At 48.5% G+C, this 18,422-nt stretch overlaps 1 protein-coding gene across 1 annotated transcript in view; it reads left to right on the top strand.

The window, feature by feature from the left end:
* Positions 1–18,422, top strand: part of SMS (spermine synthase) — a 67,698-nt gene that overhangs the window by 21,123 nt on the left and 28,153 nt on the right. Inside the window, exon 4 of the mRNA XM_078884536.1 lies at positions 15,443–15,504. Coding sequence (XP_078740662.1) covers positions 15,443–15,504 — 62 coding nt within the window. The remainder of the gene's footprint in view (positions 1–15,442; positions 15,505–18,422) is intronic.

The following is an 18,422-nucleotide window of genomic DNA, read 5'->3' as shown; positions in this document are numbered from 1 at the left end:
ACTCACTCACTTACTCACTCACCTACTCACTCACCTACTCACCTACACACTCACCTACACACTCACCTATACAATCACCTACACACTCACCTACTCACTCACCTACACACTCACCTACACACTCACCTACTCACTCACCTACACACTCACCTACACACTCACCTACTCACTCACCTACACACTCACCTACACACTCACCAACTCACTCACCAACTCACTCACCTACACACTCACCTACACACTCACCTACTCACTCACCAACTCACTCACCAACTCACTCACCAACTCACTCACCAACTCACTCATTCACCAACTCACTCACCAACTCACTCACCAACTCACCAACTCACTCACCAACTCACTCATTCACCAACTCACTCACCAACTCACTCATTCACCAACTCACTCACCAACTCACTCACCAACTCACTCATTCACCAACTCACTCACCAACTCACTCACCAACTCACCTACTCACTCACCAACTCACTCACCTACTCACTCACCTACTCACTCACTTACTCACTCACCTACTCACTCACCTACTCACCTACACACTCACCTACACACTCACCTACTCACTCACCTACACACTCACCTACACACTCACCTACTCACTCATTCACCTACTCACTCATCTACTCACTCACTCACCAACTCACTCACCTACTCACTCACCTACTCACTCACTTACTCACTCACCTACTCACTCACCTACTCACCTACACACTCACCTACACACTCACCTATACAATCACCTACACACTCACCTACTCACTCACCTACACACTCACCTACACACTCACCTACTCACTCACCTACACACTCACCTACACACTCACCTACTCACTCACCTACACACTCACCTACACACTCACCAACTCACTCACCAACTCACTCACCTACTCGCTCACTCACCTACTCACTCACCTACTCACTCACCTACACACTCACTCACCTACTCACCTACACACCTACTCACTCACCTACACACTCACCTATACACTCACCTACACACTCACCTACTCACCTACTCACTCACCAACTCACCAACTCACTCACTCACCTACACACTCACCTACACACTCACCTACTCACTCACCTACTCACTCACTCAATCACCTACTCACTCACCTACACACTCACCTACTCACTCACCTACTCACTCACTCACTCACCTACTCACTCACCAACTCACCAACTCACTCACTCACCTACTCACTCACCTACACACTCACCAACTCACTCACCTACTCACTCACTCACCTACTCACTCACCAACTCACCAACTCACTCACCTACTCACTCACCTACTCACTCACCTACTCACTCATTCACCTACACACTCACCTACACACTCACCTACTCACTCACACACTCACCTACTCACTCACCAACTCACCAACTCACTCACCTACTCACTCACCTACTCACTCACCTACTCACTCATTCACCTACACACTCACCTACACACTCACCTACTCACTCACACACTCACCTACTCACTCACCTACTCACACACTCACCTACTCACACACTCACCTACTCACTCACTCACCAACTCACTCACCAACTCACTCACCTACTCACCAACTCACTCACCAACTCACTCACCTACTCACCAACTCACTCACCAATCACTCACCAACTCACTCACCAACTCACTCACCAACTCACTCACCAACTCACTCACCTACTCACCAACTCACTCACCAACTCACTCATTTACCAACTCACTCACCAACTCACTCACCAACTCACCAACTCACTCACCTACTCACTCACCAACTCACTCACCTACACACTCACCTACTCACTCACCAACTCACTCACCAACTCACTCACCTACTCACTCACTTACTCACTCACCTACTCACTCACCTACTCACCTACACACTCACCTACACACTCACCTACTCACTCACCTACACACTCACCTACACACTCACCTACTCACTCACCTACTCACCTACACACTCACCAACTCACTCACCAACTCACTCACCTACACACTCACCTACACACTCACCTACTCACTCATTCACCTACTCACTCATCTACTCACTCACTCACCAACTCACTCACCAACTCACTCACCTACTCACTCACCTACACACTCACCTACTCACTCACCTACTCGCTCACTCACCTACACACTCACTCACCTACTCACCTACACACTCACTCACCTACACACTCACCTACTCACTCACTCACTCACCTACACACTCACCTACTCACCTACTCACTCACCAACTCACCAACTCACTCACTCACCTACTCACTCACCTACACACTCACCTACTCACTCACCTACACACTCACTCACTCACCTACTCACTCACCAACTCACCAACTCACTCACTCACCTACTCACTCACCTACACACTCACCAACTCACTCACCTACTCACCAACTCACTCACCAATCACTCACCAACTCACTCACCAACTCACTCACCAACTCACTCACCAACTCACTCACCAACTCACTCATTCACCAACTCACTCACCAACTCACTCACCAACTCACCAACTCACTCACCAACTCACTCATTCACCAACTCACTCACCAACTCACTCATTCACCAACTCACTCACCAACTCACTCACCAACTCACTCATTCACCAACTCACTCACCAACTCACTCACCAACTCACCTACTCACTCACCAACTCACTCACCTACTCACTCACCTACTCACTCACTTACTCACTCACCTACTCACTCACCTACTCACCTACACACTCACCTACACACTCACCTACTCACTCACCTACACACTCACCTACACACTCACCTACTCACTCATTCACCTACTCACTCATCTACTCACTCACTCACCAACTCACTCACCTACTCACTCACCTACTCACTCACTTACTCACTCACCTACTCACTCACCTACTCACCTACACACTCACCTACACACTCACCTATTCAATCACCTACTCACTCACCTACTCACTCACCTACACACTCACCTACACACTCACCTACTCACTCACCTACACACTCACCTACACACTCACCAACTCACTCACCAACTCACTCACCTACACACTCACCTACACACTCACCTACTCACTCATTCACCTACTCACTCATCTACTCACTCACTCACCAACTCACTCACCTACTCACTCACCTACTCACTCACCTACTCACTCATTCACCTACACACTCACTCACCTACTCACCTACACACCTACTCACTCACCTACACACTCACCTACACACTCACTCACCTACTCACTCACTCACCTACTCACTCACCTACACACTCACCTACTCACTCACCTACTCACTCACTCAATCACCTACACACTCACCTACTCACCTACTCACTCACCAACTCACCAACTCACTCACTCACCTACTCACTCACCTACACACTCACCTACTCACTCACCTACACACTCACTCACTCACCTACTCACTCACCAACTCACCAATTCACTCACTCACCTACTCACTCACCTACACACTCACCAACTCACTCACCTACTCACCAACTCACCAATCACTCACCAACTCACTCACCAACTCACTCACCAACTCACTCACCAACTCACTCACCTACTCACCAACTCACTCACCAACTCACTCATTCACCAACTCACTCACCAACTCACTCACCTACTCACCAACTCACTCACCAACTCACTCACCAACTCACTCACCAACTCACTCACCAACTCACTCACCTACTCACTCACCAACTCACTCACCTACACACTCACCTACTCACTCACCAACTCACTCACCAACTCACTCACCTACTCACCAACTCACTCATTCACCAACTCACTCACCAACTCACTCACCAACTCACCAACTCACTCACCAACTCACTCACCAACTCACTCACCTACTCACCAACTCACTCACCAACTCACTCATTCACCAACTCACTCACCAACTCACTCACCTACTCACCAACTCACTCATTCACCAACTCACTCACCAACTCACTCACCAACTCACCAACTCACTCACCTACTCACTCACCAACTCACTCACCTACACACTCACCTACTCACTCACCAACTCACTCACCAACTCACTCACCTACTCACTCACTTACTCACTCACCTACTCACTCACCTACTCACCTACACACTCACCTACACACTCACCTACTCACTCACCTACACACTCACCTACACACTCACCTACTCACTCATTCACCTACTCACTCATCTACTCACTCACTCACCAACTCACTCACCAACTCACTCACCTACTCACTCACCTACACACTCACCTACTCACTCACCTACTCACTCACCTACTCGCTCACTCACCTACTCGCTCACTCACCTACTCGCTCACTCACCTACTCACTCACCTACTCACTCATTCACCTACACACTCACTCACCTACTCACCTACACACCTACTCACTCACCTACACACTCACCTATACACTCACCTACTCACTCACCTACTCACTCACTCAATCACCTACACACTCACCTACTCACCTACTCACCTACTCACTCACCAACTCACCAACTCACTCACTCACCTACTCACTCACCTACTCGCTCACTCACCTACTCACTCATTCACTCACCTACACACTCACCTACACACTCACCTACACACTCACTCACCTACACACTCACCTACTCACTCACTCACCTACACACTCACCTACTCACTCACCTACTCACTCACTCAATCACCTACACACTCACCTACTCACCTACTCACTCACCAACTCACCAACTCACTCACTCACCTACTCACTCACCTACACACTCACCTACTCACTCACCTACTCACTCACCAACTCACTCACCAACTCACTCACTCACCTACTCACTCACCTACACACTCACTCACTCACCTACTCACTCACCAACTCACCAACTCACTCACTCACCTACTCACTCACCTACACACTCACTCACCAACTCACTCACCAACTCACTCACCTACTCACTCACCTACTCACTCACCAACTCACTCACCTACTCGCTCACTCACCTACACACTCACTCACCTACTCACCTACACACCTACTCACTCACCTACACACTCACCTATACACTCACCTACACACTCACTCACCTACACACTCACCTACTCACCTACTCACTCACCAACTCACCAACTCACTCACTCACCTACACACTCACCTACTCACTCACTCACCTACACACTCACCTACACACTCACCTACTCACTCACCTACTCACTCACCTACTCACTCACCTACTCACTCACTCAATCACCTACACACTCACCTACTCACCTACTCACTCACCAACTCACCAACTCACTCACTCACCTACTCACTCACCTACACACTCACCTACTCACTCACCTACACACTCACTCACTCACCTACTCACTCACCAACTCACCAACTCACTCACTCACCTACTCACTCACCTACACACTCACCAACTCACTCACCTACTCACTCACTCACTCACCTACTCACTCACCAACTCACCAACTCACTCACCTACTCACTCACCTACTCACTCACCTACTCACTCATTCACCTACACACTCACCTACACACTCACCTACTCACTCACACACTCACCTACTCACTCACCAACTCACCAACTCACTCACCTACTCACTCACCTACTCACTCATTCACCTACACACTCACCTACACACTCACCTACTCACTCACACACTCACCTACTCACTCACCTACTCACACACTCACCTACTCACACACTCACCTACTCACTCACTCACCAACTCACTCACCTACTCACTCACCTACTCACCTACACACTCACCTACACACTCACCTACTCACTCACCTACTCACTCACCAACTCACTCACCTACTCACTCACTCACCAACTCACTCACCTACTCACTCACCTACTCACCTACACACTCACCTACACACTCACCTACTCACTCACCTACTCACTCACCAACTCACTCACCTACTCACTCACCTACTCACCATCTCACTCACCTACTCACTCACTCACCTACTCACACACTCACCTATACACTCACCAACTCACTCACCTACTCACCAACTCACTCACCAATCACTCACCAACTCACTCACCAACTCACTCACCAACTCACTCACCAACTCACTCACCTACTCACTCACTCACCAACTCACTCACCTACTCACTCACCTACTCACCTACACACTCACCTACACACTCACCATCTCACTCACCAACTCACTCACCAACTCACTCACAACTCACTCACCTACTCACCAACTCACTCACCAACTCACTCATTCACCAACTCACTCACCAACTCACTCACCAACTCACCAACTCACTCACCTACTCACTCACCAACTCACTCACCTACACACTCACCTACTCACTCACCAACTCACTCACCAACTCACTCACCTACTCACTCACCTACTCACTCACCTACTCACCTACACACTCACCTACACACTCACCTACACACTCACCTACACACTCACCAACTCACTCACCAACTCACTCACCTACACACTCACCTACACACTCACCTACTCACTCATTCACCTACTCACTCATCTACTCACTCACTCACCAACTCACTCACCAACTCACTCACCTACTCACTCACCTACACACTCACCTACTCACTCACCTACTCACTCACCTACTCACTCACCTACTCGCTCACTCACCTACTCGCTCACTCACCTACTCACTCACCTACTCACTCATTCACCTACACACTCACTCACCTACTCACCTACACACCTACTCACTCACCTACACACTCACCTACACACTCACCTACACACTCACCTACTCACTCACTCACCTATACACTCACCTACACACTCACTCACCTACTCACCTACACACTCACTCACCTACTCACCTACACACCTACACACTCACCTACACACTCACCTACTCACTCACTCAATCACCTACACACTCACCTACTCACCTACTCACCAACTCACTCACTCACCTACACACTCACCTACTCACTCACTCACCTACTCACTCACCTACTCACTCATCTACTCACTCACTCACCTACTCACTCATCTACTCACTCACTCACCTACTCACTCACCTACTCACTCACCTACTCACCTACACACTCACCTACACACTCACCTACTCACTCACCTACTCACTCACCAACTCACTCACCTACTCACTCACCTACTCACCATCTCACTCACCTACTCACTCACCAACTCACTCACCTACTCACCATCTCACTCACCTACTCACTCACTCACCTACTCACACACTCACCTATACACTCACCAACTCACTCACCTACTCACTCACCTACTCACTCACCAACTCACTCACCTACTCACCATCTGACTCACCTACTCACTCACTCACCTACTCACACACTCACCTATACACTCACCAACTCACTCACCTACTCACTCACCAACTCACCAACTCACTCACCTACTCACTCACCTACTCACTCACCTACTCACTCATTCACCTACACACACACTCACCTATACACTCACCAACTCACTCACCTACTCACTCACTCACTCACCAACTCACTCACCTACTCACTCACCTACTCACCTACACACTCACCTACTCACTCACCAACTCACTCACCTACTCACCATCTCACTCACCTACTCACTCACTCACCTACTCACACACTCACCTATACACTCACCAACTCACTCACCTACTCACTCACCTACTCACTCACCAACTCACTCACCTACTCACCATCTCACTCACCTACTCACCATCTCACTCACCTACTCACTCACTCACCTACTCACACACTCACCTATACACTCACCAACTCACTCACCTACTCACTCACCTACTCACTCACCAACTCACTCACCTACTCACCATCTCACTCACCTACTCACTCACTCACCCACTCACTCACTCACCAACTCACTCACCTACTCACTCACCTACTCACCATCTCACTCACCTACTCACTCACTCATCTACTCACACACTCACCTATACACTCACCAACTCACTCACCTACTCACTCACTCACTCACTCACCAACTCACTCACCTACTCACTCACCTACTCACCTACACACTCACCTACTCACTCACCTACTCACCATCTCACTCACCAACTCACTCACCTACTCACTCACTCACTCACCAACTCACTCACCTACTCACTCACTCACCAACTCACTCACCTACTCACTCACCTACTCACCTACACACTCACCTACACACTCACCTACTCACTCACCTACTCACTCACCAACTCACTCACCTACTCACTCACCTACTCACCATCTCACTCACCTACTCACTCACTCACCTACTCACACACTCACCTATACACTCACCAACTCACTCACCTACTCACTCACCTACTCACTCACCAACTCACTCACCTACTCACCATCTCACTCACCTACTCACTCACTCACCTACTCACACACTCACCTATACACTCACAAACTCACTCACCTACTCACTCACCAACTCACTCACCTACTCACTCACCTACTCACTCACCTACTCACCTACACACTCACCTACTCACTCACCAACTCACTCACCTACTCACTCACTCACTCACCAACTCACTCACCTACTCACTCACCTACTCACCTACACACTCACCTACTCACTCACCAACTCACTCACCTACTCACCATCTCACTCACCTACTCACTCACTCACCTACTCACACACTCACCTATACACTCACCAACTCACTCACCTACTCACTCACCTACTCACTCACCAACTCACTCACCTACTCACCATCTCACTCACCTACTCACTCACTCACCTACTCACACACTCACCTATACACTCACCAACTCACTCACCTACTCACCAACTCACTCACCAATCACTCACCAACTCACTCACCAACTCACTCACCAACTCACTCACCAACTCACTCACCTACTCACTCACTCACCAACTCACTCACCTACTCACTCACCTACTCACCTACACACTCACCTACACACTCACCATCTCACTCACCAACTCACTCACCAACTCACTCACAACTCACTCACCTACTCACCAACTCACTCACCAACTCACTCATTCACCAACTCACTCACCAACTCACTCACCAACTCACCAACTCACTCACCTACTCACTCACCAACTCACTCACCTACACACTCACCTACTCACTCACCAACTCACTCACCAACTCACTCACCTACTCACTCACCTACTCACTCACCTACTCACCTACACACTCACCTACACACTCACCTACACACTCACCTACACACTCACCAACTCACTCACCAACTCACTCACCTACACACTCACCTACACACTCACCTACTCACTCATTCACCTACTCACTCATCTACTCACTCACTCACCAACTCACTCACCAACTCACTCACCTACTCACTCACCTACACACTCACCTACTCACTCACCTACTCACTCACCTACTCACTCACCTACTCGCTCACTCACCTACTCGCTCACTCACCTACTCACTCACCTACTCACTCATTCACCTACACACTCACTCACCTACTCACCTACACACCTACTCACTCACCTACACACTCACCTACACACTCACCTACACACTCACCTACTCACTCACTCACCTATACACTCACCTACACACTCACTCACCTACTCACCTACACACTCACTCACCTACTCACCTACACACCTACACACTCACCTACACACTCACCTACTCACTCACTCAATCACCTACACACTCACCTACTCACCTACTCACCAACTCACTCACTCACCTACACACTCACCTACTCACTCACTCACCTACTCACTCACCTACTCACTCATCTACTCACTCACTCACCTACTCACTCATCTACTCACTCACTCACCTACTCACTCACCTACTCACTCACCTACTCACCTACACACTCACCTACACACTCACCTACTCACTCACCTACTCACTCACCAACTCACTCACCTACTCACTCACTCACCAACTCACTCACCTACTCACTCACCTACTCACCTACACACTCACCTACACACTCACCTACTCACTCACCTACTCACTCACCAACTCACTCACCTACTCACTCACCTACTCACCATCTCACTCACCTACTCACTCACTCACCTACTCACACACTCACCTATACACTCACCAACTCACTCACCTACTCACCTACACACTCACCTACACACTCACCTACTCACTCACCTACTCACTCACCAACTCACTCACCTACTCACTCACCTACTCACCATCTCACTCACCTACTCACTCACTCACCTACTCACACACTCACCTATACACTCACCAACTCACTCACCTACTCACCAACTCACTCACCAATCACTCACCAACTCACTCACCAACTCACTCACCAACTCACTCACCAACTCACTCACCTACTCACTCACTCACCAACTCACTCACCTACTCACTCACCTACTCACCTACACACTCACCTACACACTCACCTACTCACTCACCTACTCACTCACCAACTCACTCACCTACTCACTCACCTACTCACCATCTCACTCACCTACTCACTCACTCACCTACTCACACACTCACCTATACACTCACCAACTCACTCACCTACTCACCAACTCACTCACCAATCACTCACCAACTCACTCACCAACTCACTCACCAACTCACTCACCAACTCACTCACCTACTCACTCACTCACCAACTCACTCACCTACTCACTCACCTACTCACCTACACACTCACCTACACACTCACCATCTCACTCACCAACTCACTCACCAACTCACTCACAACTCACTCACCTACTCACCAACTCACTCACCAACTCACTCATTCACCAACTCACTCACCAACTCACTCACCAACTCACCAACTCACTCACCTACTCACTCACCAACTCACTCACCTACACACTCACCTACTCACTCACCAACTCACTCACCAACTCACTCACCTACTCACTCACCTACTCACTCACCTACTCACCTACACACTCCACTCACCTACTCACTCACCTACTCACCTACACACTCACCTACACACTCACCTACTCACTCACCTCACTCTCACCTACTCACTCACCTACTCACTCACTCACCAACTCACTCACCTACTCACCTCACTCACCCACCCACTCACCCACCACTCACCTACTCACTCACCTACACACTCACCTACTCACTCACCTACTCACTCACCTACTCACTCACCTACTCGCTCACTCACCTACTCGCTCACTCACCTACTCACTCACCTACTCACTCATTCACCTACACACTCACTCACCTACTCACCTACACACCTACTCACTCACCTACACACTCACCTACACACTCACCTACACACTCACCTACTCACTCACTCACCTATACACTCACCTACACACTCACTCACCTACTCACCTACACACTCACTCACCTACTCACCTACACACCTACACACTCACCTACACACTCACCTACTCACTCACTCAATCACCTACACACTCACCTACTCACCTACTCACCAACTCACTCACTCACCTACACACTCACCTACTCACTCACTCACCTACTCACTCACCTACTCACTCATCTACTCACTCACTCACCTACTCACTCATCTACTCACTCACTCACCTACTCACTCACCTACTCACTCATCTACTCACTCACTCACCTACTCACTCATCTACTCACTCACTCACCTACTCACTCACCTACTCACTCACCTACTCACTCACCTACTCACTCATCTACTCACTCACTCACCTACTCACTCACCTACTCACTCACCTACTCACTCACCTACTCGCTCACTCACCTACTCACTCACTCACCTACTCACTCACCTACTCACTCACCTACTCGCTCACTCACCTACTCACTCACTCACCTACTCACTCATCTACTCACTCACTCACCTACTCACTCACCTACTCACTCATCTACTCACTCACTCACCTACTCACTCACCTACACACTCACCTACTCACTCACCTACACACTCACTCACCAACTCACCAACTCACTCACTCACCTACTCACTCACCTACACACTCACCTACTCACTCACCTACACACTCACTCACTCACCTACTCACTCACCAACTCACCAACTCACTCACTCACCTACTCACTCACCTACACACTCACCAACTCACTCACCTACTCACTCACTCACTCACCTACTCACTCACCAACTCACCAACTCACTCACCTACTCACTCACTCACTCACCTACTCACTCACCTACTCACTCACTCACCTACACACTCACCTACTCACTCACACACTCACCTACTCACTCACCTACTCACACACTCACCTACTCACACACTCACCTACTCACTCACTCACCAACTCACTCACCTACTCACTCACCTACTCACCTACACACTCACCTACACACTCACCTACTCACTCACCTACTCACACACTCACCTACTCACTCACTCACCAACTCACTCACCTACTCACTCACCTACTCACTCACCTACTCACTCACCAACTCACTCACCTACTCACTCACTCACCAACTCACTCACCTACTCACTCACCTACTCACCTACACACTCACCTACACACTCACCTACTCACTCACCTACTCACTCACCAACTCACTCACCTACTCACTCACCTACTCACCATCTCACTCACCTACTCACTCACCAACTCACTCACCTACTCACCATCTCACTCACCTACTCACTCACTCACCTACTCACACACTCACCTATACACTCACCAACTCACTCACCTACTCACTCACCTACTCACTCACCAACTCACTCACCTACTCACCATCTGACTCACCTACTCACTCACTCACCTACTCACACACTCACCTATACACTCACCAACTCACTCACCTACTCACTCACCAACTCACCAACTCACTCACCTACTCACTCACCTACTCACTCACCTACTCACTCATTCACCTACACACACACTCACCTATACACTCACCAACTCACTCACCTACTCACTCACTCACTCACCAACTCACTCACCTACTCACTCACCTACTCACCTACACACTCACCTACTCACTCACCAACTCACTCACCTACTCACCATCTCACTCACCTACTCACTCACTCACCTACTCACACACTCACCTATACACTCACCAACTCACTCACCTACTCACTCACCTACTCACTCACCAACTCACTCACCTACTCACCATCTCACTCACCTACTCACCATCTCACTCACCTACTCACTCACTCACCTACTCACACACTCACCTATACACTCACCAACTCACTCACCTACTCACTCACCTACTCACTCACCAACTCACTCACCTACTCACCATCTCACTCACCTACTCACTCACTCACCCACTCACTCACTCACCAACTCACTCACCTACTCACTCACCTACTCACCATCTCACTCACCTACTCACTCACTCATCTACTCACACACTCACCTATACACTCACCAACTCACTCACCTACTCACTCACTCACTCACTCACCAACTCACTCACCTACTCACTCACCTACTCACCTACACACTCACCTACTCACTCACCTACTCACCATCTCACTCACCAACTCACTCACCTACTCACTCACTCACTCACCAACTCACTCACCTACTCACTCACTCACCAACTCACTCACCTACTCACTCACCTACTCACCTACACACTCACCTACACACTCACCTACTCACTCACCTACTCACTCACCAACTCACTCACCTACTCACTCACCTACTCACCATCTCACTCACCTACTCACTCACTCACCTACTCACACACTCACCTATACACTCACCAACTCACTCACCTACTCACTCACCTACTCACTCACCAACTCACTCACCTACTCACCATCTCACTCACCTACTCACTCACTCACCTACTCACACACTCACCTATACACTCACAAACTCACTCACCTACTCACTCACCAACTCACTCACCTACTCACTCACCTACTCACTCACCTACTCACCTACACACTCACCTACTCACTCACCAACTCACTCACCTACTCACTCACTCACTCACCAACTCACTCACCTACTCACTCACCTACTCACCTACACACTCACCTACTCACTCACCAACTCACTCACCTACTCACCATCTCACTCACCTACTCACTCACTCACCTACTCACACACTCACCTATACACTCACCAACTCACTCACCTACTCACTCACCTACTCACTCACCAACTCACTCACCTACTCACCATCTCACTCACCTACTCACTCACTCACCTACTCACACACTCACCTATACACTCACCAACTCACTCACCTACTCACTCACCAACTCACTCACCTACTCACTCACCTACTCACTCACCTACTCACCTACACACTCACCTACTCACTCACCAACTCACTCACCTACTCACTCACTCACTCACCAACTCACTCACCTACTCACTCACCTACTCACCTACACACTCACCTACTCACTCACCAACTCACTCACCTACTCACCATCTCACTCACCTACTCACTCACTCACCTACTCACACACTCACCTATACACTCACCAACTCACTCACCTACTCACTCACTCACTCACCAACTCACTCACCTACTCACACACTCACTCACCTACTCACTCACTCACCTACTCACACACTCACCTATACACTCACCAACTCACTCACCTACTCACTCACCTACTCACTCACCAACTCACTCACCTACTCACCATCTCACTCACCTACTCACTCACTCACCTACTCACACACTCACCTATACACTCACCAACTCACTCACCTACTCACTCACCAACTCACTCACCTACTCACTCACCTACTCACTCACCTACTCACCTACACACTCACCTACTCACTCACCAACTCACTCACCTACTCACTCACTCACTCACCAACTCACTCACCTACTCACTCACCTACTCACCTACACACTCACCTACTCACTCACCAACTCACTCACCTACTCACCATCTCACTCACCTACTCACTCACTCACCTACTCACACACTCACCTATACACTCACCAACTCACTCACCTACTCACTCACTCACTCACCAACTCACTCACCTACTCACACACTCACTCACCTACTCACTCACTCACCTACTCACACACTCACCTATACACTCACCAACTCACTCACCTACTCACTCACCTACTCACTCACCAACTCACTCACCTACTCACCATCTCACTCACCTACTCACTCACTCACCTACTCACACACTCACCTATACACTCACCAACTCACTCACCTACTCACTCACCTACTCACTCACCAACTCACTCACCTACTCACCATCTCACTCACCTACTCACTCACTCACCTACTCACACACTCACCTATACACTCACCTACACACTCACCTACTCACTCACTCACTCACCAACTCACTCACCTACTCACTCACCACGACCTCCTGTACACCAGGCAAGGTAGTTCACATCTCCTAACAGCACTTGCCCCAATAACCCCTTGAGACTACGCGGGTGTGGGGGAGCCCTTTGTCTGTGTGGACCGCTGCTGGTTTGATGGTCCGACGTTTCGGGCGCGGGGCCTCTTCCACAGCTGTTCGCAGCGCTGGAGGCCGCACTGCGGGAACTGCAGACGGAGGTGCAACATCTGCGAAGGTCACTAACACGCTTACACACTCACTCACACACTTACACACTCATTTACACACTTACACACTTATTTACACACTTACACACTCATTTACACACTTACACACTTATTTACACACTTACACACTCATTTTCACACTTACACACTCACTCACACACTTACACACTCATTTACACACTTACACACTCACTCACACACTTACACACTCACTCACACACTTAAACACTCATTTACACACTTACACACTCACTCACACACTTACACACTCACTTACACACTTACACACTCACTTACACACACACTCATTTACACACTTACACACTCATTTACACACTTACACACTCATTTACACACTTACACACTCATTTACACACACACTCATTTACACACTTACACACTCATTTACACACTCATTTACACACTTACACACTCATTTACACACACACTCATTTACACACTTACACACTCATTTACACACACACTCATTTACACACTTACACACTCATTTACACACTTATTTACACACTTACACACTCATTTACACACTTACACACTCACTTACACACTCATTTACACACACACTTACACACTCATTTACACACTTACACACTCATTTACACACACACTCATTTACACACTTACACACTCATTCACACACTTACACACTCATTTACACACTTACACACTCATTTACACACTTACACACTCATTTACACACTTACACACTCATTTACACACTTATTTACATACTTACACACTCATTTACACACTTACACACTCACTTACACACTCATTTACACACTCATTTACACACTCATTTACACACTTACACACTCATTTACACACTTACACACTCATTTACACACACACTCATTTACACACTTATTTACACACTTACACACTCATTTACACACTTACACACTCACTTACACACTCATTTACACACACACTTACACACTCATTTACACACTTACACACTCATTTACACACACACTCATTTACACACTTACACACTCATTCACACACTTACACACTCATTTACACACTTACACACTCATTTACACACTTACACACTCATTTACACACTTACACACTCATTTACACACTTATTTACATACTTACACACTCATTTACACACTTACACACTCACTTACACACTCATTTACACACTTACACACTCATTCACACACTTACACACTCATTTACACACTTACACACTCATTCACACACTTACACACTCATTTACACACTTACACACTCATTTACACACTTACACACTCATTTACACACTTATTTACACACTTACACACTCATTTACACACTTACACACTCACTTACACACTCATTTACACACTTACACACTTATTTACACACTTACACACGCACTCACACACTTACACACTCATTTACACACTTACACACTCACTTACACACTCACTTACACACTTACACACTCACTTACACACTCATTTACACACTTACACACTTATTTACACACTTACACTCACTTACACACTTACACACTCATTTACACACTTACACACTTACACACTCATTTACACACTTACACACTCATTTACACACTCACACGCTTACACACTTACACACTCATTCACACACTTACACACTCATTTACACACTTACACACTCATTTACACACACACTCATTTACACACTTACACACTCATTTACACACTCATTTACACACTTATTTACACACTTACACACTCATTTACACACTTACACACTTATTTACACACTTACACACTCACTCACACACTTACACACTCATTTACACACTTACACACTCACTTACACACTCATTTACACACTTACACACTTATTTACACACTTACACACGCACTCACACACTTACACACTCATTTACACACTTACACACTCACTTACACACTCATTTACACACTTACACACTCATTTACACACTTACACACTTACACACTCATTTACACACTTACACACTCATTTAGACACTCACTCACACGCTTACATGCTTACACACTTACACACTCACTTACACACTTACACACTCACTTACACACTTACACACTCATTTACACACTCTCACACACACTCACTCACTCACACTCACTTACACACTCATTCACACCACACACCACACACTCACTCACTTACACACTCATTTACACTCACACACTCACACACTCACTCACTTACACACTCATTTACACACTCACACACTCACACACTCACTCACTTACACACTCATTTACACTCACTCACACACTCATACACTCACCCACACACTCACACACTCACTCACTCATACACTCACTCACTCACCCACCCACCCACTCACCCACCCACCCACTCACCCACCCACCCACTCACCTACCACCCACCCACTCACCCACCCACTCACCCACCCACCCACTCACTCACTCACCCACCCACTCACCTACCCACCCACTCACTCACCCACCCACTCACTCACCCACCCACCCACCCACTCACCACCCACCCACCCACCCACCCACTCACCCACCCCCCCACCCACTCACTCACCCACCCACCCACCCACTCACCTACCCACCCACCCACTCACCCACCCACTCACCCACCCACCCACTCACTCACCCACCCACCCACCCACCCACTCACCCACCCACCCACTCACTCACTCACCCACCCACCCACTCACCTACCCACCCACCCACTCACCCACCCACCCACTCACCTACCCACCCACCCACTCACCCACCCACTCACCCACCCACCCACTCACTCACCCACCCACTCACTCACCCACCCACCCACTCACTCACTCACCCACCCACTCACTCACCCACCCACTCACCTACCCACCCACCCACTCACCCACCCACTCACCCACCCACCCACTCACTCACCCACCCACCCACCCACTCACTCACCCACCCACCCA

This window comes from Lampetra fluviatilis, unplaced genomic scaffold (assembly GCF_964198595.1).
Source record: "Lampetra fluviatilis unplaced genomic scaffold, kcLamFluv1.1 SCAFFOLD_328, whole genome shotgun sequence".
In the NCBI taxonomy this organism is placed as follows: Eukaryota; Metazoa; Chordata; class Hyperoartia; order Petromyzontiformes; family Petromyzontidae; genus Lampetra; species Lampetra fluviatilis.
Note: the sequence above shows the minus strand (reverse complement) of the source record. Positions and strands in the feature narration are given on the sequence as shown.